Source organism: Salvelinus fontinalis, chromosome 19 (assembly GCF_029448725.1).
Source record: "Salvelinus fontinalis isolate EN_2023a chromosome 19, ASM2944872v1, whole genome shotgun sequence".
NCBI classification, from domain to species: domain Eukaryota; kingdom Metazoa; phylum Chordata; class Actinopteri; order Salmoniformes; family Salmonidae; genus Salvelinus; species Salvelinus fontinalis.
Window position 1 is genome coordinate 1,439,357 of NC_074683.1, and position 25,151 is coordinate 1,464,507.

Sequence of the window (25,151 nt, forward strand, 5' to 3'; positions counted from 1 at the left end):
TGCTGAGTTCAACGAGATGCCCCACTTGACCGTAGCTCGCTCAATCTGACTGCAGCGACCGTGCAAAGTAGGCCCAAAATGAAGCCTGACCTAAATCTAATGTGCTTTTGGGTGGCAGCGGCAGATCCATTAAGGCTAGAAGCACAATTCCACCACAGGAACATTCCTAAGGTCCTCCCGATCTGTGCAAGCCTAACCGTGACCATGTAAACAGGGTGTTTTTCTTCTAAAAGTTTACAATGACGTCTCTCCCCATAGGAATACATTGCCTGCTCCCCTAACTTCAACCTGATACCTATGTGGGTTATGATTGCCAAATCAAACTGTCTTCAATGACAATCAATCAGGCCACTATGAGGATTACCTGTGTTGATTCTAAGCTTCCTGGATCAACCGGAAGTGGTTAAATTGACCCTAAAAGTGGTTTTGATTTCACAACCTGCAGCTAGTGAAAAATACTGCATTCAACCCTCTATAAATCAGTCAGTTCTTAACGTAAAGTTTTTAAACTCAGGATTCTGTAAAAGGCTAACCCAATGAGGATATGTGTTTAATTTCCTGTGACAACCAGAAGTGCCTGAAATTGTGGTCATAGGAGCTGTTTCGAAGGGTTAAAATGGTCACATCTTTCCAACATGTCATTTGTGTGATTAGACAACCCTTATGAACTGTAAATCAGTCAGTTCCCCCATCAGATGTCCAAGAAAAAACATTCATTTTGAACGTTGCGTAAATGACAACATTTAGAAAAGTCCCAGAATCACAATACTAGATGCATTGAAACCGCCTCGGCCCACAGAGACAGACCCTAAAGTTTCTGTCCGATAGCTCTTTCAGGGACCCCGTAGCAACGCCCGGAGAAAGTGCATTTTCAGAACTAATTAAGGTCGCTGCTCGGTCTGGACATCTTGGTCTGGACATCTCCATTTGCGGACCTATCGACCCGAAACCCGGGATTCGGGGTTGCCTCAGCCAAGCCTACACATAATGTCAGAACTGGACCCACAGCTTGAATGTAACTATGTTTTTGATTTTTTTTATGGGTATAACAGAAGGCACTATGAATTGTGGGCCAGGTCTGAAATATTCTAAAAGAGTTGGACCAAGTGAGTTTGGTGTCAGTATGTATAATTTTGGTGTCAGTATGATATCTTATTGACTGATGGCTGACTTGATGGCAGTATAATATATTGGCATTGTACATTTTATATTGCAAATGGACAGTGTACATTTCCAATGTATTTGAGGGATATACCATCACCAAATGGACATGCTGAAATCAACACAGCGCGATGGGGAGGAACAACTATCACTGCTCGACCATCCCGAGTTCAACAGGCCAGTCAATTGGGCAGTATATTAGACCATGTCCAATTCGTGATTGTAAATGCCCATTGTAAGACATTGCAAATGGACAGCCACGCACCTGGTAATCTGAACGGGTTACGAGGAGCTTATTTTTTATATGGCTCTAAATGTCTTCCATGGCGCCCTCCATCCTGCCAATTTTGGAGGTTTTTCAAAAAATATTTTTAAAAACGAATGAGTCCCACTTCTCTATCATTGGACTAACGATGGAGAGGAACCACTATCACTGATCGTCCATCCCGAGTTCAACGAGCCAGTCAATTGGGCATTTCTGCAGTATATTAGACCATGTCCAATTCGTGATGGTAAATTCCCATTGTAAGACATTGCAAATGGACAGTTTACAACTTGTCAGTTTCCAATGTATTTAACCTCTTAGCGCTAAGGGTCAGATTTAAAAAAAAAAAATTTTTTTTTAAGATAACGTACCCAACGTAAATGGACATTTTCTCTGGCCCAGATCGTAGAATATGCATATAATTTACTTTGTTTTGGTACATGGTTTGGTATATTTCACTTGTGATTGCATGATTATAAATATTTTTAGTAATATTTTTGAATTTGGCGCCCTGCAATTCAACGGTTGTTTAGGAAAGTGAACCCGTATTCGGTATCAGTAGCGCAGAAAAGTTAATGAGGGATTATCCATCATCAAATGGACAGGCTGAAATCAACACCAACACTGGTGTAGGCTCTATGCCTGGAAATACCTTTGTCCGGAGCAAAGGATCCCAATTTCAAACTCCAAAAAAGTGTTTAAAATTCAAAAACTGGGCAATAATGGATATTAATTGAACTCTGTTAGATTTATTTAAAATCAGGAATGAGCAAGGTCAGCTATACCATAAGACCCTCTTATTCATGTCCTCATTTACAACAAGACCACTCATGGTCTGTAAAGTTCTCTATTTTGATAGATTTAAACAAACAATATTGCAGTCACCATGGTCACAACCATAAACTGTCAACTCTATCTACCTGATAGATTAAAATACATTTTGGTTCAAATATGTTACATTTAATTCGGTTTTAGAGTCATAAAGCAACTGAGGACAAAACTAAATCGCTACTGTGTGTACCACTTGAATGCAGAAAAATTCAATTTTCGTCAACTCCGTAAAACATCAACTCCGTCAGAGTGCTGAAAGATCTGATAGAATGGTTGTTTTTTATTGGGGATTTTTACATTTATAATTTTCCATATTTTACAAATGTTTGTACTTTTGAGTATCTGTTGTCAACTCCACCATTGATGTTTAACCCCCTTAAGATCAATATTTTTTTGTGTGTCAATATTCTGAAAACATATTGAAATCACTGTTCTGCAACATGTGCTTAAAGGTGCAATATGCAGAAATTGCTCCGCCATGTCCTGGTTGCTAAAATCAAATAGTTGATCTAATTTCAGTTTGTAACAAACAAGCAATGTGAGTATAGATAATCATTCAATGTACCATCTAAACTGCTGTGAAATATATTTTCAATAACCAAAAATAGTATTTTCAGCTGTTTGAAGCTGGTGTACAAAACCGAAAGTAAAAGACTCAAATGAAACTTATGAACAGGAAGCATAGAAAAAGCATAGAACAGATCTACCACTTGTTAGACTTGCTTTCAATGAGTGACAGACTTATAACTCACATTTCTATGTGAATTAGGTCGCCCAAAGAGTTACATATTGCAGCTTTAAACAAATGTAAGTATTTGCTGTGCTAGACCTAAGGGATAATGTTTGCTTTATAAATGGTATGTTCTAAATCTAGAAAACATGCCAAATTCTAAGGAAATTAGCCCTGGAGCATTTAATAGTGCATGTTTGGAGAATTGTATTACATATTTGAATAATCTAATGTTAGAATTAAACAACTGAGGCCTTAACACTTGTTGGACAATAATTGGAAAAATGAAATGCCTTTTATGGTGTCTGACGAAGTTGACAAATCTAGTTAATTTATTTATTTTCTATAAAACGCAACTAAGGGGTTGTTCCTTTACATGGTGTGATAGCCGATACAGTGCATTCGGAAGTATTCAGACCCATTTACTTTTTCAACATTTCATTACATTACAGGCTTATTCTAAAATGGATTCAATTGTTTTTCCCCCCTTCATCGATCTAGACACAATACCCCATAAAGACAAAGCAAAAACTGGTTTAGAAATTTTTGCAAATGTATACATTTTTTAATGAAATACCACATTTACATAAGTATTCAGACCCTTTACTCAGTACTTTGTTGAAGCACCTTTGGCAGCGATTACAGCCTCGAGTCTTCTTAGGTATGATGCTACAAGCTTGGCACACCTGTATTTGGGGAGCTTCTCCCATTCTTCTCTGCAGATCCTCTCAAGCTCTGTCAGGTTGGATGGGGAGCGTCGCTGAACAGCTATTTTCAGGTCTCTCCAGAGATGTTAGATCGGGTTCAAGTCTGGGCTTTCGCTGGGCCACTCAAGGACATTCAGAAACGTATCCCGAAGCCACCCCTGCGTTGTCTAGGCTGTGTGCTTAGAGTCGTTGTCCTGTTGGAAGGTGAACCTTCGCCCCCAGTCTGAGTTCCTGAGCGCTCTGGAGCAGGTTTTCATCAAGGATCTCTGCTTTGCTCCGTTCATCTTTCCCTCAGTCCTGACTAGTCTCACCATACTTCACCATAGGGATAGTGATAGGTTTCCTCCAGACATGAAGCTTGGCATTTAGTCCAGAATTCAATCAAACCAGTGAATCTTGTTTCTCATGGTCTGAGTCTTTAGGTGCCTTTTGGCAACTCCAAGCGGGCTGTCATGTGCCTTTTACTGAGGAGTGGCTTCCGTCTGGCCACTCTACCATAAAGGCCTGATTGGTGGAGTGCTAGATGGTTGTCCTTCTGGAAGGTTCTCCCATCTCCACAGAGGAACTCCGGAGCTCTGTCAGCATGACCATTGGGTTCTTGGTCACCTCCCTAACCAAGGCCCTTCTCCCCAGATTACTCAGTTTGGCCGGGTGGCCAGCTCTAGGAAGAGTTTTGGTGGTTCCATACTTCTTCCATTTAAGAATGATGGAAGCCACTGTGTTCTTGGGGACCTTCAATGCTGCAGAAATGTTTTGGTATCCTTCACCAGATCTGTACCTCGACACAATCCTGTCTCGGAGCTCTATGGACAATTCCTTCGACCTCGTGGCTTGGTTTTTGCTCTGACATGCACTGCCAACTATGGGAGCTTATATAGACAGGTGTGTGCCTTTCCAAATCATGTCTAATCAATTGAATTTACCACAGATGTACTCCAATCAACCTGTAGAAACATCTCAAGGATGATCAATGGAAACAGGATGCACCTGAGCTCAATTTTGAGTCTCATTGAAAAGGGTCTGAATACTTATGTAAATAAGGTATTTCTGTTTTTCATCCGTTTGCAAACATTTCTAAAAACCTGATTTCACTTTGTCATTATGAGGTATTGTGTGTAGATTGATGAGGAAATTTTAGAATAAGACTAACGTAACAGAATGTGGAAAAAGTCAAGGGGTCTGAATACTTTCTGTATGCACTATACCTTGGTCTATCAAAATACACAGAAAATTATTAATATTAAGACATATTTGTCCCGGCTTTCAGGAATCCTGAAACTCTATAACAGCAACATTTTCTCTCAGCCTCATTGCAAAATGTCAGAGCCCTTGCACGGACCTTGCAAGGGGCCCCGCGAAACTGCGCTACGCCACTGGAGTGTGACTAGAAATGCACTGTGGGGATTACAGTAATATGAATGACATTACTGAGAGATGCTGCTTATGAACCTGAATGTCATCTGGCTGAATAAACATGTTTTGAGACTACTTGAGTGTGTGCGTGCAAAGACAAGAGCCAGACACAGGTTACTTGTTCCAACACATAAAAGGAAATATATGTGAAAAAACTGTTCATACTGAAGAACTTTATCATTGTAGACTATTTTACACTGGGGCAATCATATCATCAGTCATATTTCATATTCACGGTTATTCAGATGCACAAACTACCTCCTATTCCTTTGCAAAGACTTCACCTTGCAAAACGTAGTGTAAATATCCTTTCCATATAGTTATACAGTTGCAGAATACAAATCAGCATTAATTTTTCATTGATTAAACTTAATTAAAATACTCTCAGACAACACATTTCTGAAATGGCAAATCAGCAATCAGTTGTAATTTTATCCCCTCCCCTCTTGATTATCTTATACAACAAATCACAGACAATTTTGGTAGCACTTTATAATATCTACACGTAATAAAGCATTTAATGGATTAGTAAATAGTTCATTCATCGTTAATCCATTCCTAAGCTGTTTAATATAGGTCCTTTATTAACTCTAATAATAACTTGTCTTTTTGCGTGCCTCATCTAATGTGTGGGCTATTTATACTTTATAAATACTTTGTTTTGAGTGCAGTATAATTTCTCACAAGAAGATGGACATGCCATTGGTAGAGACATTCCAGCAGTATCTGATGCTTCTTAAGGTCTCAAAATAGCCTAGAACATATCAATGGTAAAAGAATAGGCATAAAACAAAGGGATGTTAAAATAACTATATTGAACATTATTCACAAAAACTGTTGTGACACAACTGTTGCAAGGACTTGAGGAAGAGTTGTATTCAGAATGTTTTGCTGTTGTTGTTAACATTACGAATGCAAACCGACTTTATTTTTGCAAGGGTGGAGACTTTGCAAACCAGTACTCCCAATTTCTAATACATATGGACCCAGAACTTATTCACACAGCTGATTAAATTACGCAATATTTAATACGTGGATGGATAAGTAGATGGAATAAAATGTTCAATTTATTTTATCTATTGTGTGCTTTTTGTTTAACCATTGATATGTTCTAGGGGCCATTTTAAGGCCTTAAGGAGCATCAGATACTGCTGGAATGTCTCTACCAATGGCATGTCCATCTTCTTGTGAGAAATTATACTGCACTCAAAACATTAAAAGTATTTATAAAGTATAAATAGCCCACACTTTAGATGAGGCCATGCAAAAAGAGTTTCTAATAATTAGTAAATGGTTTATAAGGTCCTATTTTAAACAACTTATGATCTTATGAATCATTAAATACTTAAAGTTGTGTATGAATAACTAGGTTACTTACATTTATTCATTTGTGAATCATTACTCCCACCTTTGTAAACTATTTACTAATCCATTAAATGCGTTATTATAAAGTTCTACCACACATTTGTTTTTACAAACACATTGATACCGTGGTCGATTTGGAAAAATCTGTTTTTAGAAATGTCATCTGAAATGCCAAGGTATGTGCATAGGTGTCAAGGTTCTTTTTGTTGGTTATTTCCTGTTCCCCTTGCTTCCTCCCTTGGTCAAGTAGAGTCTTCCAGACGTGTGGAATGTTGGTTTTCAGTTGGGAGGATGTTACAGCAGGACATTGGGGGAACACGGACAGACGGAATGGAAGCTTGCGAATGTCCAACATGCATGGGACCTCATTCAAATGTCTAAAACATTTATGGATTCATTTAGAAGAGACAGTACCCTGTCTGAGTATGTGTATGAAGGGGAGAAGGGGGTGGCTAGGGTTTTTATATATATATTTTTTAAGGCAAGTCAGTTAAGAACAAATTCTTATTTATAATGACAGCCTAACCCGGACGATGCTGGGCCAAATGTGGGCCACCCTATGGGAATCCCAATCACGGCCGGTTGTGATACAGCCTGGAATCGAACCAGGGTCTGTAGTGACGCCTCTAGCAGAGATGAAGTAGCTTGCGCCACTCGGGTGTAATAACATGTACAGTCAAAATGAACCAAGATGAAACTGAACTACATGAACAATAAGAGAGTGACAGAGAAAGATGATGTGAATGAAGTAGACGATAATGGCTAATAAAGGAGAGGAGTAAAGGAGCAGATAAATAAAAGGTGTTGAGGATGACATCCAGATAAAAGGAGGCTGTGGTGTTTTTCTTCCGTCTGTCCAGAGAGAGAGGAAGAGAATACCCACAAACAGTAATTATAGTGCAGGGAAAGAACTACAACAGAGGGACAGCTAAGAACTACAACATCCATGATGGGTGGGCTGATGGGGGCACAGACAGTCACATGATGTAGAAGGCTGCAGTGCACTACTGGTGAGGAGATACAGTACTGTCTCTTTAAAACAAACATCTGCAAAAATGTTGCCTCCTAGATAATACAGACATGACAATACTTATTTGTTTATACAACACTACGGCTAGGTAGTCTGTAAGGGCAGAGTTTGATTGGCTGCTGAAGGTCATGTGCAGTACACAGAGGTTTCTGATTGGTTGAGGTGCTTTTCTTTTCCGAAGGAATGATGGGAGTTTTCGCAGAGATGCATCGCCAGTGAGAAAGGGAGGAGGGAGGAGAGAAAGAGAGGAGTCATTGGAGGGGAGGGGGGGTGGTGTCTATACAGGTACAGTGGACCCAGAAAGACACAGAGGGGAGGAGAGAAGGTGTTCCTTCCTATCCTCAGTAGACCCAGGACACAGGGATCCACTGTGCAGTGGTACAGACCAGGTCTATAGCCTCCTCTAGGTGTCTGATGGTCTCGTCTATCTCGTTGTTGATTATGGTCTGGTCAAAGTAATGGGCATAGGTCTTCTGAAGAATCTCTGACTCCTTCTGAAGACGCTGCAATGACTCATCCTATAGAGAGAGAAGGGGGGTGAGAGAGACCTAATGAGACAGATGTCTTACCAATAAAGCACCATTAAATTAAACTGACAGAACGAGGGAGGGTATAGAGTGGATGGGTAGGGATTCAGGACAGTTCTTTGCTTGGCCTGGTGTTAAAGAAGGAATAGTAACCCTCACTCAGAGAAAGGAGTGAGCTGGTTTACTGAGGCAATATACTGTACAACACAATAGAGCACTACTGACTATGGCCAGCGTTTTCTCCACTCATACTTACTGGCAGCTTCCTGCACCACCTGGGGAGCTGAGAGCCATGCAACGGAACGCAAGAGAAACGGAAAAACTGAATCTCACACACAGCATGCAAAATAAATGAATGAAGAAAGTGATGAGAGAAGAAAATGGAGTGCAGAAAAAAGAAGAGTGGCTACAGCTGCAGACCGTTCCAATATTACAACAAAAAGGTTGACAATCTGTGTGTGTGTACGTCTTACCTCGTTGATGCCAGGGGTGATGGTTGGCGCGGCGATGAAAACAACGTAGGGAGCAAACTCTGCTGTCCGCAGGACCTTCAAGGCCTAATGGAGAATAGGTTACATTTTACATTTACATTTAAGTCATTTAGCAGACGAGCGACTTTCAAATTGGAAAGTTCATACATATTCATCCTGGTCCCCCCGTGGGGAATGAACCCACAACCCTGGCGTTGCAAGCGCCATGCTCTACCAACTGAGCCACACGGGACCGAGGTCAGGTTCCAGGTCAGCTGGTGTGTTTGTGACTGTGTATTATGCCTGAGAAGACCCTCTGTGTTCACAAGCACAAGTGGAAAATACACTCTCCCACCCACCTGTGGCTCTACGTCCAGTATGGAGATGAGTCCCTGCTCGTGGATCTGGCGAATGGTCTCTAGCCGCGTGCCGTACATGGCGTCCTCGTGACTACCGTACTCCAGGTAGTCATTGTTACTGATGTCCTGCATCATCTGGTCATGTGACACAAAGTAGTAGTTCTTCCCGTTTTCCTCCTCCTTCTTAGGAAGTCTGGTCGTATCTGAGGAGGGAGGAAGGGAGAGATGAAAGGGGGGGGGGGGGGGGGGGGGTTGAGTAAGAACGATAATCACAATGGATGGTCAAAGTGAGTCAGCGACTGTGTCGTCCGTGAAATGGGGTAGGCAAATGTGTGTGTGTGTGTGTGTGTGTGTGTGTGTGTGTGTGTGTCTTACGTGGGATGGGGTAGGCAAATCTGTCAGGGTGTTTTGTGATGAGTGTGTTCTTGATGTGTCTTCTGCCCACTCCATGGGCACCTTTGGAAGAGAGAGCAGTCAGAACGCAATACGAGCACACTACCTAATACCGTTAGCCAATACGTCACAGCCCTCTACAGTATGCTAGTATGGATACTTGTACTTACCTAACAAGACTAGTGTTTTCCTCTTAAACGCAGGCAGTTTCACAACCTCTTCATACGTGACGAGATCTAGTTGGTCGAATACTGGAAAAAGAGGACGGAGGAAAGAGAGAGGGATAGTGAGATACTGTGAAGGAGAGGTGCAGACAGACTTCCATAGTAGTCGCTTACACTGGGAGAACAAAGGACCCTAACAGTGAGGTGGCACTATAGGACAGAGAGAATGTCTGTGACAGTTAGTTGTTAATGGAGAAAATTATAGCCTGGGTACTGTTTCAACAACAATATATCAACATCTGGGAATGACAAGGACAAGGTGGCTAAAAGAGGAACAGCCTAGCACCCAGGCTAGCCATGAGATGAAGGAGTAGACATATTGTCTCTGACAGTTGGGAGATAATGAACTATGATGTTACAAGGATAAATAGAGCCTGAACTTCTCCTTGGAGTCGTATAAGTTCAATGGCGTGTATGTCCTTAAACCTGACACCATTAAATCAAATAGCTAAATCTGAGGAGTAATTTATCCTAACCCAGGCTAATGCGCTAATCGAATGAGATGGAGAGATTTGGGATAAGACTGTTTACATTTGGCAAACAGGGAGGGAGAATATTCTCAATGTTTTGCTTCTACTCTGAGGTTACACAGACTTTGTAGATGTTAGGGTAAAACTGCAGAGCTGGTGAACGACCATTATGTTTAAGTGAATAACGCAGTGATACCACAATGTATGTGTGTGTTACGTTTTTACATTTTTGGAAATAAACAATGGGATAGATGGATGGACAGATGGAAGGGGGTGAGCTGAATAAGATGGAGAAGAGAACAAAGCACAGTAGGACACAGTACTGGACACTCATGGGAGTCTGTACAGCATTAGCATGTGTCCTTAACCTACCTACAGTGGAGGGTACTGCACACAGGGTACTGCTAATGTCACCTCTACGGTGACATGAACCTAACAGCTGTGTGTGTGTGTGTGTGTGTGTGTGTGTGTGTGTGTGTGTGTGTGTGTGTGTGTGTGTGTGTGTGTGTGTGTGTGTGTGTGTGTGTGTGTGTGTGTGTGTGTGTGTGTGTGTGTGTGTGTGTGTGTGTGTGTGTGTGTGTGTGTGTGACTGACATGGGAAATACAACACCAGGAGCACCATGTATTCTCTCTGGAATAGGATGGTCTCTCCTGCTATCTCTCCACTCCTTTTTCTCTTATCCTTGCTCTTTCATCCCTCTCTCTCTATATATACAGTATATCACAAAAGTGAGTACACCCCTCACATTTTTGTAAATATTTGAGTATATCTGTTCATGTCACAACACTGAAGAAATGACACTTTGCTTCAATGTTAAGTAGTGAGTGTACAGCTTGTATAACAGTGTAAATTTGCTGTCCCCTCAAAATAACTCAACACACAGCCATTAATGTCTAAACCGCTGGCAACAAAAGTGAGTACACCCCTAAGTGAAAATGTCCAAATTGGGCCCAAAGTGTCAATATTTTGTGTGGCCACCATCATTTTCCAGCACTGCCTTAACCCTCTAGGGCATGGAGTTCACCAGAGCTTCACAGGTTGCCACTGGAGTCCTCTTCCACTCCTCCATGACGACATCACAGAGCTGGTGGATGTTAGAGACCTTGCACTCCTCCACCTTCCGTTTGAGGATGCCCCACAGATGCTCAATAGGTTTTAGGTCTGGAGACATGCTTGGGCAGTCCATCACCTTTACCCTCAGCTTCTTTAGCAAGGCAGTGGTCGTCTTGGAGGTGTGTTTGGGGTCGTTATCATGTTGGAATACTGCCCTGCGGCCCAGTCTCCGAGGGGAGGGGGATCATGCTCTGCTTCAGTATGTCACAGTACATGTTGGCATTCATGGTTCCCTCAATGAACTGTAGCTCCCCAGTGCCGGCAGCACTCACGCAGCCCCAGACCATGACACTCCCACCACCATGCTTGACTGTAGGCAAGACACACTTGTCTTTGTACTCCTCACCTGGTTGCCGCCACACACGCTTGACACCATTTGAACCAAATAAGTTTATCTAGGTCTCATCAGACCACAGGACATGGTTCCAGTAATCCATGTCCTTAGTCTGCTTGTCTTCAGCAAATTGTTTGCGGGCTTTTTTGTGCATCATCTTTAGAAGAGGCTTCCTTCTGGTACGACAGCCATGCAGACCAATTTGATGCAGTGTACGGCGTATGGTCTGAGCACTGACAGGCTGACCCCCCACCCCTTCAACCTCTGCAGCAATGCTGGCAGCACTCATACGTCTATTTCCCAAAGACAACCTCTGGATATGACGCTGAGCACGTGCACTCAACTTCTTTGGTCGACCATGGCGAGGCCTGTTCTGAGTGGAACCTGTCCAGTTAAACCGCTGTATGGTCTTGGCCACCGTGCTGCAGCTCAGTTTCAGGGTCTTGGCAATCTTCTTATAGCCCAGGCCATCTTTATGTAGAGCAACAATTCTTTTTTTCAGATCCTCAGAGAGTTCTTTGCCATGAGGTGCCATGTTGAATTTCCAGTGACCAGTCAGTATGAGGGAGTGTGAGAGCGATGACACCAAATTTAACACACCTGCTCCCCATTCACACCTGAGACCTTGTAACATTAACGAGTCACATGACACCGGGGAGGGAAAAAGGCTAATTGGGCCCAATTTGGACATTTTCACTTAGGGGTGTACTCACTTTTGTTGCCAGCGGTTTAGACATTAATGGCTGTGGGTTGAGTTATTTTGAGGGGACAGCAAATTTACACTGTTATACAAGCTGTACACTCACTACTTTACATTGTAGCAAAGTGTCATTTCTTCAGTGTTGTCACATGAAAAGATATACTCAAATACTTACAAAAATGTGAGGGGTGTACTCACTTTTGTGATATACTGTATATGTATCTAATGGCTGAGGAGGGCTCACTCTCTCCTGCTTCCTGCTTTCTCTGCTGCTCTGTTCTTATTGTCTGGCATGTGTCCTTGACCTTAAGCCGACCTATAACCTTGTGCACCATGTGTCACATTCTGAGAAAGATATTCAGGGGTATCAAATGGGGACTCTTCCCTGGGGCAGATGTACCATGTTAAAATACAACTGACTAGATCTGAAACACTCAACACCAAAATAAACTAAATATATGGGTGAGGAAGAAAACATTAAAAAAAACGATCTATGTTCTTTCCGTTTTGTGCTGGATCTCTGTTGCTCTGAGCGAGAAAACAGAAACAAAACAGAAACGTTGGGACTGACACCTGGTGAACTAAAGGGTTAATAACAACGCAAATGGAAAAAGAGAAACAAAGTGAAAGAGAATCAGACCAAACCAAAAGAGGCGTTAGCTAGCCAGATACCATCACTGGTTGTTACTTACATGCAGAGAGGCCATTTTGAGGGGGACAGCGTGAGAGATGGACAGGGTCATAACATGGTTCAGTTACACAACAAAACAGTAGTTACTATACATACAGCAATACAACAATACAACACTGCAGCAGCAAAGCGCTGACACACTGACTACTTTAAATTAGTCACCCAACAGAGTAGGATGAAGTTGCTCATAGATGATGATCTAGGGTCAGTATTGTATTTCTTCCCTTAATGGTTAGGGTTCGGATTTGGGCAGGGTATATTGACCTGAGATCTGTGTCTAAAGGGCAACTTCTACCCAGAGCACCACACTCTGGCCTCTTGAGGAGGGAAAGTAGGAAAGATGCATCTTTCTAGAATTAGAATGACTCCAGGCCCATGGCCTTGTACAATGAACATGCTGCTAGCTATCCACCACATCACTTCTCATCCTCACACTAACTGTACCTGAGGAGAACGAGACGACATTCAAAATCAGACTATAGTTCATGCAAAACAAACTATATGAGAGACTCCGATATGAATGCTTAGAGCGCAAGCAAAAAATGTAGAGCAAAATTATAGCATGCTTTGCTGTTACTCGGAGAAGCAATATGAACATTCACAGTTGGTTCTTTACACATACAGCTTGCAGGCATTTCTGGTATCATGCGCTTGTAAGTTACATATGCACAAAGATCATGCCCCCAAAACAGGCTAACCTCTCACCATTACCAATAACAAGAGGTTAGAATATTTTTTGGGGGGGAGGGAGTTGATATTTTCTCTTTCTCACTCATTTTTTACCATTCATTCATGATTATCTGAAATCATGGTAGCATCCACATTAATGTAAAAGGGTTCAGAAACATATTCTATTCTTATTTACAACAAAAGTGCCTCCAAAATGACAATACATGATTTACCATTCATTTCTATTGGGCACAACATAATCCGAAACATAACCAAACCAAACAGCAAATGCATCTAACAAGTGTGTAGTCACAAGCTAGTCACAATGTAGTCATTGCGTGCTAGGAATACGGGACCGAATATTAAAAGGTTTAGCTTCACTGTCCAAATAAATACGTAGGGAAGTTAGTCAAGAGAAGTGGGCTTTATCTAGATCTGGACCTGAAACACTCATTCAGGTTCCCAGCTACATTCATCTGTGTAAGCCTGAGTTGTTCTGGGAGTGCCCAGGCTTCACCATCATTTGAAACCCAGTTAAAGGGCAAAGATTGAGCAGTCATGAAACTTAATGTGGGGCAGGCAGGTCAGGGCTGTGTATATCTGCAACAGACAGTTCATGCTGCCAACTTCGCCGGTGGCCCGATACTCCTCCCTCTCTCTCCCCATCTCATTCCAGCTCTATAGCTCGGCTCCCATCTTCCCCAGTACCTCCCCTAACCCTCTCTTTCCTTCTCCCAACCCCTCTTAACTCTGCAAGTCCTCTCCATGGCCCCTTCCCTTCCACCTCCTTTTCACCCTCCCTCCCCCTCTTACTGGTTAATGGTGTCACTTGAGCCGCTGCAGTCCTAACACAGACACACATGGCAGTGGCAGTTTCTCCTGCACATTGGCCTGGTCTGTTGAGACAGCCACCTTGCGATCACGGACACCCGAGATCCACAGACACAATATTTGCTGCCCTCTACATCACACACACTGTGTTCAACTATCCATAGGAAACAAGAGGCTTTGGTGGCGACACAAAGTAGGTTTGAGGCATTCAATGTGGGCTACTGTCTTTAATGTGGTGAGTGTCTAAGGCCCTTTGGAACACACTCTCAATCCCAAACCCTCTCACACACAACCACACATGTATATTCACATGCGAACAAGACATTAATGTGCATGCACGCCACAGGAGGCTGCTGAGGGGAGGACGGCTCATAATGGCTGGGACGCAAAAAATCTAATGGCATCAAACACATGGAAACAATATTAAGGTGCCACCAACCTCCTGTGATGCACTCACGTGCAGCACACACACTTGTACTGTACATGCCAACTTGATAACTGCACACTCACCCTCATATTTAAGCTTACCCTTGTGCCCTAGCACCAGGTCTCACTGCTATGACTATGTCACTGGAGCCAGCAGAGGTTACAAGGTTCTGTTACCTGAATTCCCTGCTCTCCATGCCCTCCCTGCCCCCAGATTCCCTCCCCCTCCCTCATACCCGCATGCCACCTTCTCACACACGTGAGACTCTCATAATTCATGCAGTAACAGCTGAGGAACATTTTGAATGGATGTGAGTGAGTATGTACCTTCTTTGTGCTTGGTCAGGTATTTGTGAGAGAGAGTGTGTGTGTGTGTACCTGCGTTGTGCTTGGCCAGGTACTTGTCTTTGTACTGCTTCTTCTTCTTGCCAAACCAGGTACAGCTGGCCTGCTGCTCCTGCTTAGTCTTCTCCATGGCTATACATGCCACACGCCTGTAAACACGGCGGGAAATACACCCAATGAAACTCAATCATCTGCTCAATCATTCAAGGCTTTCTTTGGGTTCTTCGAGGGTGCATTCTGGGAGCTTAGATCAGGTTCTCTCTAAATATGGGTTCTGTGTTAAATTACTCTACATTCTAAAGGCTTTAGCTTGTCAGTTCTGGAGCTGGTTTGTAAGTCTGAATGATTCTCTAGATGGAGATCTAGGTTATATCACGTCGTGTGTCTCCTCATTGTGTGTGTCTCCTCACCACTCCTGGAGTTCTGGTGAGGGTATGAGCCCTGCAGTTCCATTTTTGGTGTTCTCCAGTTTGCCCTGCCACCAGTTGTGGTCGTCTTTACTGATGATCTGGATGATGTCACCAACCCGGAAGGGAATCCCGGCCTCCTTGCATGGGATGAGGTCATCTCTGGAGGGGTCATACTCAAACTGGGCCCTCACATAGATCTGTGACACACAGACAGGGGTAAGAGGTTAGAGTTCACGACGGAATGGGGTAAATTAGTCACTGATGAGGTAGGGGCGAGGGTGAGGGAGAGAAAAAGAGGGAGGTAGAGAGGGCTAGAGAGAGACAGCGAGAGAGCAGTTGTGTTGAGATGGGATGGGCATTATTTCCTGTGACGCCCGGTCGCCAGGTTGGAGACATGGAGACGGAGGAGTGGCGTGTGGCTATATAGACTAATGGGTTGCCAGATTGGAGACCTTTCCCTATGGGTAGTTCTACCTCACAGGGGACAAAATATATAAATAGCCGAGTGCTATAAATGAGCCTCTCTCTCCGGTTGCCAGGTTGGACACCTGTCCCTATGGGCTGTAGGCAGTAGTGTGCGTATGTCGCTGCCTGTTCGTATCTCACAGGGGAATAATACAAAACATAAGTTGTGGTATAAATGAGCCTCTCTTTTCTGAGGCAGTAAACTGATATACAGTGCCTTCAGAAGGTATTCACACCCCTTGACCTTTTCCACATTTTGCTGTGTTACAGACGGAATTTAAAATGGATTAAATTGAGATTTTGTGTTACTGGCCTACACACCATACCCAATAATGTCAACGTGGAATATTGTTTTTCGAAATGTTTACTAATTAATTAAAAATTAAAAGCTGAAATGTCTTGAGTCAATAAGTATTCAACCCCTTGGTTATGGCAAGACAAAATACGTTCAGGAGTAAACATTTGCGTAACAAGTCACATAATAACTTCCATGGACTCATAACATGATATTTGAATGACTACCTCATCTCTGTACTCCACACATACAATTAATTACCTGTAAGGTCCCTCAGTCGAGGAGTGAAAAAGAAAAAAAGATACATGCGTCCTTCCTAACTCAGTTGCCCGAGAGGAAGGAAACCGTTCAGGGATTTTACCATAAGGCCAATGGTGACTTTAAAACAGTTACAGAGTTTAATGGCTCTGATAGGAGAAAACTGCGGATGGATCAACAACATTGTAGTTACTCCACAATACTAAACTAATTGACTGAGTGAAAAGAAGGAAGACTGTATAGAATTCAAATATACCAAACATGCATCCTGTTTGCAACAAGACACTAAAGTAATAATGCAAAAAATTTGGCAAAGCAATTCACTTTTTGTCCGGAATGCAAAATGTTATGTTTGGGTCAAATCCAATCTAACACATTACTGAGTACCACTCTCCATATTTTCAAGCATAGTGGTGGCTGCATCATGTTATGGGTATGCTTGTAATCGTTAAAGACTGGGGAGTTTTTCAGGTAAAAAAGAAACGGAATGGAGCTAAGCACAGGCAAAATCCTAGAGGAAAACCGGGTTCAGTCTGCTTTCCACCAGACGCATTCACCTTGTAGCCAAATCTACACTGGAGTTGCTTACCAAGAAGACAGTTAATGTTCCCGAGTTACAGTTTTGATAAAAATCTACTTGAAAATGTATGGCAAGACCTGAAAATGGTTGTCTAGCAATGATCAACAACCAATTTGATGATTTTTGAAAATAATAAATGGCCAAATGTTGTACAATCCAGGTGTGGGAAGCAGAAAGACTCACAGCTGTAATCGCTGCCAAAGGTGCTTCTACAAAGTATTGTGAATACTCATGTAAATGAGATATTTCTGTATTTAACTTTCAATACATTTGCAAAAATATCTAAAAACATATTTTCATTTGTCATTATGGGGTATTGTGCGTAGATTGGTAAGAAATCAATTTAATCCATTTTGAATTCAGGCTGTAACACAACAAAATGGGGAACAAGTCAAGGGGTATGAATACTTTCTGAAGGCACTGTAAATGGCACAGGGATCGTTAACACAGAGTTTTCTCTTTAGAATCCGCCATAGGTCTTGTTAAATCACAATCTACATTTTCTGTATCACTGACTTATTTAGCATACCTTTACGACCTGACTACCAGTCTTCTGCTACCATTCTTGTCTGATAAAGTAAGATGTATGAGGCAATATGTTGATTTCATTCATTTTCTCAGAGAATTGTATTGAGACCTTATGATAATGCATTTTGAATACAGTTTGACTAGACTTTTTACAACAATCCAAACACTATGGTTTTGCATTGTAGTTTTAGTGGTCTGAGTCTAAGTTAGATTGCACTGTAAGGGATGATGTTTTGGTTACAAACTATTGCTATTACAGTCATCTAAAAGGAATATCTATGGTTTAGCCATAGAGATAAACATTTCCTAGGATGTCTGCTGTTTTTATCTCTATGGTTTAGCACTATGGAGGCTACATTATATCTTACCTTGATGGACATTTTATCCTTGATTGGAGGTCTGGGTACGACCATCTAGGATGTGAAAGCATCACACACATCATGCAGTAAAATGACTACGGAGTGTCTACACACACAGTATGGTGAGCAGAGCGCGGGGGAGATGGAGAATGTTAAGCGTTAACTACTTTTGTGATGGTGATGGGAGGGGATTGACATGGATGATGCCACTTCAGTGTTGGAGATCAACTCGACTTTACTTCAGTTCATTGCGATGAATTGAAGTTTTCATTTCATGAATAGGCTATTGCTGTCGATGAGAATTGTACAATTCACAAATAAAAAGTTCAATTCATCCCCTGAAAGGAGTTGAAATGGAATTGACCCCAACCCTGGTTATGAGGACGAGACAGGTCCGTTGGAATGCTTTTTAACACGCATTTCTTCCTTCTTCCTGGCTTGATTTTAAAAGATCTGAAATGACTGGATTGGTGAAAGACATGGAAGAGCTTTAACCTATCCAACACGGTCAGATCAGTGATCTATGTTATGGGTTTCAAACATAATGGTCATATTTGATGATTATGTCACATAGTGATGGGCGAGATTATAGGAGGACCCCCCCCCCCCAACAAAAAACTGTCCAATCCCGCCTATGCATGCATCTTAGTTATCTGAGTAGAGAATGACTGTGTAATGCTGTTTAATGTGTGACTATGCAGTTCAGTGCTGTAACTGCAGCCATGTCTCTGTGAGACAGTGCTACTGTGGGCGGCCTCTACCGGTGGAATCTACACACTGCATGTATGCAATGTCACTATCCTTGGTTAGGTTCAGCCTTTGCTTAAGTTTATTAGATTAAGCTAAAGTCTTTGTTGGGTTTCCGTTGGTATATGAGTTTAGGATGGGTGTTTGAGTCTACACAGACAGACAGTGATGGTGTTTCTTTTGGTTTGGGGTTCACAAAGACAACAATAGAGGGTGATGGAGGGTTATGACCACTGTTTTAACAATGCCTCTGTCCTTAGTTTACAGCTAGGATTGTACTTATCCTTACTAACTGGGTATATACTCTTGAGTTACACAGTTAGTCACCAGCTATCGTCCTATAGGCCCACAGGGTGAGCAGACTTAAATCCCAAACCAGCATGCACTATATCTACTAGCCATCAACAATAATCATAGACACCTTGATAAGTAGAGTCAGGGGTGTTATTGCTGGGCTGGAACAAAAACCTGTACTACCCTGTAGCCATCAAGGACCAGGGCTGGTGATCACCAGTCTACTAAATGATCTGATTTTGGAATGCCCAATCACAATCTGTTATGTCTTAAGGGGAGGATCTGGGTGTTGGTGACACGCCACTGAGTCCCTGGGCTAGGCAGGGGAGCTGGGGAGCGAGAGGAACCAGGGTGGGGGGGGGGGGGGGGGGGGGGGTAGTACTGGATGTCTGAAGCTCTGGCTTATTTTATCAAGGCTGGACATAGACCATGGACAGACAGACTGATGGACAACTCACTCCATGTGACTATATTATGATTTAATTGGAAGGTAAAATAATATCCAGGAGAATATGAACAGAATGTGAATAGAATATGAGATAACTGATTTAGGGAAAAATAGCTGTATCTTTATCAAGAGTGACAATAATTATGGACCTGCCTGTATATTTGAAGTCTAGTTTCATTCAAATGTATCAGCCTTTCCAGACAGAACATTTTCTCTAGCACAGGGGAGTTCAACTCAAGAGTTATGGGACCAGGTGGAATCTTTCAAAATCTTAATAATAACTCGTCAAAAAGCATCGGATCGGATTGAATCAATTTGAATTCAGCCTGTGCTCTTTTTAGGTCACATGTCTGAGCAGCTGGAGCAGATTCGGAGTCTAATGTGTTTCGGATTGAGGCCAATATCCAGTAGTCTTCGGGAGAGGTCATAGCTTACAGTAGTTCTACATATTTTCCACTATCCAGTCTAACATACACTATTCTTTAAAAATATATGTTTTGGGGGGTATTTTATTGTTTTACAGACAGTGAAAGTTGGAATGTAGACAGATACAGAAGGAGACAGAGATAAAGGGCTTAGACAGGATTCGTACCCATGTCGCCGGGTGTATATGTGGTCCGGAGTCTGGTGGGCTAACCACTACGCCAGACTCCGACACAGCAGGCACTATCCTGCTCTAAACACATGCCGGTTCAGCTTGGAGATCTGTAGCCACAGAATATTAACAACATTGTAAGTGAACGGAGTGTACTCATATGGGTTGATCTGGGCAATTAGTCAATGGAGGGCGGCTGGGGGGCTGGTGAGTATGTGAACTCGCAAGCACACTGCGCGTGTGCACAAATGCTTACTTACGCACACACGCACGACACATGCACACACGCGTGACACACACACACATACAGAGGTGTAGAAGTTAAATGTTAGGGAAGGGATGGAGGGGTTGTGAGTTACAGTTCAGTGTGTGTATGTGTGTGTTTGTTTTACGGGGTAGAGAGCACTGGTATTCACCTGTCGACCCTTGGGTTGGATGGTAGACGGCAGATCCTGTAGAGAAAAGCCCACCAGTGACAGAGAGAGAGTTTACTCCAGAGACAGGCATGTAGACAACCATAACACTGTATACGGAACACAACAACACACAGACATGAACATTCCCTCCACTCCTGTCAACGTTTTAAACAGAGAGAGGGGACAGTCAAACAGAGTTGCGCTTTGATGAGTGTTCGAGAAGAGCATCGGCAGTCTCTCTCTCTCTCACACTCTCAAAGAGAGAGGAAGCAGAAAGCAAGCAAAGCAGCTTCAATACCAAGGTGTACAGCTAGTAGGTAGGTAAGTTCGTAGTTAGATAGGTAAGAGGTAGGTTCGTAAGTAGGTAGGTAGGTAAGTAAGTAAGTAAGAAAGTAGGTAAGAGGTAGGTTCATAAATAGGTAGGTAAGTAAGAAGTAGGTAGGTAAGTACGTGAGTGAGTAGGTAGTTAGGTAAGTAGGTCTAGCAGTGGATAAGGTTGGAGGTAGTTGTATAGGAACAGAGTTGTAAAGGACCTGAGCCTTTTCTGTGACTGACTGAGGATTCCCAGTTCCTCTGCGTACTAAAAGGCTGTCAGCAGAAAGGCACAGCACACAGCAGCATTTTTACAGCACATGGCAGCGTTTTACAGCACACCAATTTGTAAACAGAGATATCGGAAATGTGGCTATAGTCAATGGTTGGTCTGAACAACCAGCATCATAACTTAATGTGATATACAACTGAAAAGAAAAATACATAAAATATGGGAGAGGGGGTTCATCAAACTGAAAAAACATATACAGTACAATGATAACAGACAACAGCTGGGGGAGAGAGTGAAAGGTCTGGGTTGGTCGACTTGAGGGAGAAGGGGACAGTTTCGATGTTTGGTTGAGTGTTTAGGGGTTGGGGTCCTTACCAAGATAGAACTGTTAACACTGGAGTGACCAGTGCCATTGGCAGGGGATTGCCTGGAGGTGGAGGGGGACTCTCTCTGTAACAAGACACACAGGTCAAACACACACTCACAAACCTACGCGTGCGCGCACAGGGGCTTCATGCACCCATTATTTTAGACGGCACAAGAAGTACGTGAGGATAAGGGGGGGTGGTCCAGATTTAGCAGGTATATTTTTCTGCATAGGTCACCGCTTTACCTGTTCAATTGTCACGTTAATTAATGATGTACACTGACTCTTTAAGAACTGTTATGCCTTAGGAGTTTAAAATAAACTCAAAATATTTGACACATGCTTCATAAACAACAGGTGTAGTAGACTAAATGATGCATGTCTATGGTGCATGTACTATGTAGACACCTGAGCTGAACCATGAGAAAGACTCGGCATCAACCCACTACCACAATCAGACTTGGGGGGATGTAACCTGATACTCAAAGAACAACTTTGAATATCAAAATCAAATGATTTTGGCCATTGTAAAAGTGATTGCTGTCCTCGTTGTGAAATTATCAAGCAAAACTACCAAAACTATTGCTGATGGTGAACCTGAACTTCGACTAATAAAGCCTAATATCACACTAGCCATTTTAGCATTTGAATGCTGAAGTTGTCGTGCAGATGTGCAACATCAGGAACAGCTCGTTGGTCAGCGTGCGAAGCTGGGCACAGTGAGCAGTTTGACTAGGCTACTGATATTGCCTGGGATTGTTTGGCATGCAATGACTGTCAAAAAATGCATTTCGACACTGAAGGAGAGAGGACGCATCAGTTGTCACTAAAGATTAGGTGTTTCCGGAAGGTAAAAATAATGTAATATTTGTGCCCCGACGATTCATACCGTTTGAATTGATTTTCTGACCGATGCATGCTACATTTGGATCGGTCTGGCGTCCACGGACCGTAGCACTTTTCTCTTAAACATTTTAAATGGGGACCAATGTGTATCAATGAATCTTTACATCCCTACCACACTGGTATATAGTGTCATAACCCAAGAAGTAAAGCAATTTTCCAGCAGGCATGCCAGCTAAGATAGTTTGACAAGCTACTCTAACTTGGGGTAGGGCTGTGGCAGTCATGACATTTTGTCAGATGGTTATTGTCACATAAAAGACTGCGTGTCTCACAGTAATTGACCTTTAATTAACATAAACAGGTTTAGCATCTCCAGGGCTCCATGCATACAAGCCGCTGATGCACGCCTTTGGAACATCTACATTTTAAAAGTCTAATAAACCAATTTAATTTACAACATCACAATAAATCCATGATGTGTTTTATTCAGGTCTTAAGAGACATTATGATATGAAGAGAATGTATTTCAGGAGAACAGAATATAAGTTGGCCTACTGTATGTTACCTGGCTATGCGCCATGCTATTATTCTACCTTTATTTCAACAAGGAACACAGACTGAGACCAAGGTCTCTTTTACAGCTGGGCCCTGCGTATACATGTTTACACATACAGTTTAGGTACAATGATTAAGAAAATACACAAGACAAACAAAAAGATCACAGATAACACAAAAAAAATACAGCAGCAGATTACATTTACACATAGGTTATTCCCCTACAAGAACTTGCATTACCCGAAACAGTTACAAGCAATACAAAAATAAAAATCCTCCAATAAATATTTCAAATGGGCAAGGGGGACAAGAGTCTCAAGTTTAAGTTTAGTCTGCAGGCTATTCCATAGGCAAGGAGCGTAACAGGAAAAGGCAGCCATACCCAACTCTGGAAATCGCATGGGCCTAGGCTTGTTCATTTAGTTGATTATTATTATTTGATTATATCTGATTTTAGTAAGAAGAATATAATTGAACTTAGCTGAATAAAACATATTTTTTGTTATTTTTAAGCGAGTGCACCTATAAAGTAGCTATGTTGAGCATAAAAGTGATCATTTGAAACAGGTCCTATATGCTAGATTTGGAGTTTTTTAGCAACTTTAGTTGTGAATGATACAAACCTTAGAACGTCTTAGAAAATCAAAACATATACAGTGCATTCGGAAAGTATTCAGACCCCTTCCCCATTTCCACATTTTGTCACACTACAGCCTAATTCTAAAATGGATTAAATACATACATTTTATTTTCGAAAACCTGTTTTTGCTTTGTCATTATGGGTTATTGTGTTTATATTAATGAAGAAAAAAAACAATTGAATCAATTTTAGAATAGTGCTGTAACGTAACAAAACGTGGATAAAGTCAAGGGGTCTGAATACTTTCTGAACGCCCTGTATAAATACAACACATGTTTCACTCCACACATCAACCACTGTTTGAGGAGCATGCGCTCGCTGTCCGACAGGTGATATTCCGCCCAAACTCTGTGTGCCATGGGCTCTCCAACCTTGTTCCTTCAGCTACCCGAGTGGGCTCCCGAGTGACCCAGTGCTCTAAGGCACTGAATCTCAGTGCTAGAGGCGTCACTACAGACCCAGGTTCGATTCCAGGCTGTATCACAATTGGCCGTGATTGGGAGTCCCATAGGGCAACGCACAATTGGCCCAGCGTCGTCCGGGTTAGGGTTTAACCAAGGTAAAGGAGAGAGAGGAGATGGAAACGCATGGTGGTGATAGTCTGTATAGCTGAATGTAATGTGTCACTCACTTAATTCTGAAAATACAATATATTTTTTTACCTATTACTAGCCTATTCAAAATCAAATACAAATGTACTATAATTGTAGGCTAACTGTAAGCCGCCCTGCACAATCAATGAACCAACAGCATCGCCTAGGGCTATACGTTCTCTCCCAGACTCATGGATAGACATTTTGTAGCGTAGCATATTCATTTTATTTGATTTAACTAGGCAAGTCAGAGATAGGTTAAGAACAAATTCTTATTTACAATGACGACCTACCCCGGAGGGCGCTGGGCCAATTGTGCGCCTCCCTTTGGGACTCCCAATCATGGCTGGATGTGATACAGCATAAGGTAACCAGTCCATCCAGTATGAATAATTATACAGCCCACACTCAACGGCGATTACTCGAATTTTAACATTTTTGAAGTATAGGCTAGACCAATTATGTACCACATCTTAAATACATTTTGTTTTAGGTTTTTATGCCATGCCTAATATCAGGTAGTATGCTATGTATTGTATAACAGCACAATCACAATTTTAATTCCGTTTTTTTTTTGGGGGGGGGGGGGGGGGGGGCTTGGGCTCATTAGCGGTTTGAAAGAATCATCATCATCCCCTTAGAAAGCGCTGTGTTGTGTTTGGCTTTGAAACAACATCCACAACAACCATGTTTTACACTGTTTCAACCTGCTGTTGAAGTTCTTTCTTAAATTTTATCATCACAGTGAGGTGAGTTTTAAAAGTATGATATGCCTACTGTTTTGATAAGTGTTTGATGTTATTTTCAATGGCATTTGCATTGATGTCAGAGTGGTTAGAGGAAGAATAGAGCCCTGAGTACCAGGCCATTTGGACCTGATGGTAGTTAGCTAGTTGGGTACTACAAAGGCATGTCCAGAGGATATAAAAGGAGATTACGTCATGTGGAATTTTTCTGCGGTCATGACTCATGACTGCCGGTGTGGTGGTAATACAGTCACCGCAACAGCACTAGGAGGGTACTCTGCTTGCCTGGTCTTGTAGTCAGTGTGCCCCCTCTGTAAAATACAGTAGTCAGTGTGCCCTCTCCGCAAAACACAGTAGTTAGTGTGCCCCCTCTGTAAAATACAGTAGTGTGCCCCCTCTGTAAAATACAG

General features: G+C 42.2%; 1 protein-coding gene across 17 annotated transcripts in view; it reads right to left on the reverse strand.

Annotated features, from left to right (window-relative positions):
- Nucleotides 1–5,221: 5,221 nt before the first annotated feature.
- Nucleotides 5,222–25,151, reverse strand: part of caska (calcium/calmodulin-dependent serine protein kinase a) — a 208,365-nt gene continuing 188,435 nt past the window's right edge. For 6 of the 17 annotated variants that reach the window (XM_055870307.1, XM_055870309.1, XM_055870306.1 and 3 more), the window contains 10 exons: nucleotides 21,370–21,444; nucleotides 20,451–20,486; nucleotides 17,960–18,004; nucleotides 15,466–15,662; nucleotides 15,089–15,204; nucleotides 9,422–9,502; nucleotides 9,234–9,314; nucleotides 8,859–9,061; nucleotides 8,503–8,586; nucleotides 5,222–8,020 (listed from right to left, as the gene is read on the reverse strand). In XM_055870307.1, coding sequence (XP_055726282.1) covers nucleotides 7,844–8,020; nucleotides 8,503–8,586; nucleotides 8,859–9,061; nucleotides 9,234–9,314; nucleotides 9,422–9,502; nucleotides 15,089–15,204; nucleotides 15,466–15,662; nucleotides 17,960–18,004; nucleotides 20,451–20,486; nucleotides 21,370–21,444 — 1,095 coding nt within the window. In that variant the 3' untranslated portion in view covers nucleotides 5,222–7,843. The remainder of the gene's footprint in view (nucleotides 8,021–8,502; nucleotides 8,587–8,858; nucleotides 9,062–9,233; nucleotides 9,315–9,421; nucleotides 9,503–15,088; nucleotides 15,205–15,465; nucleotides 15,663–17,959; nucleotides 18,005–20,450; nucleotides 20,487–21,369; nucleotides 21,445–25,151) is intronic. The other 11 variants (XM_055870313.1, XM_055870319.1, XM_055870316.1 and 8 more) reach the window with 6 other exon arrangements.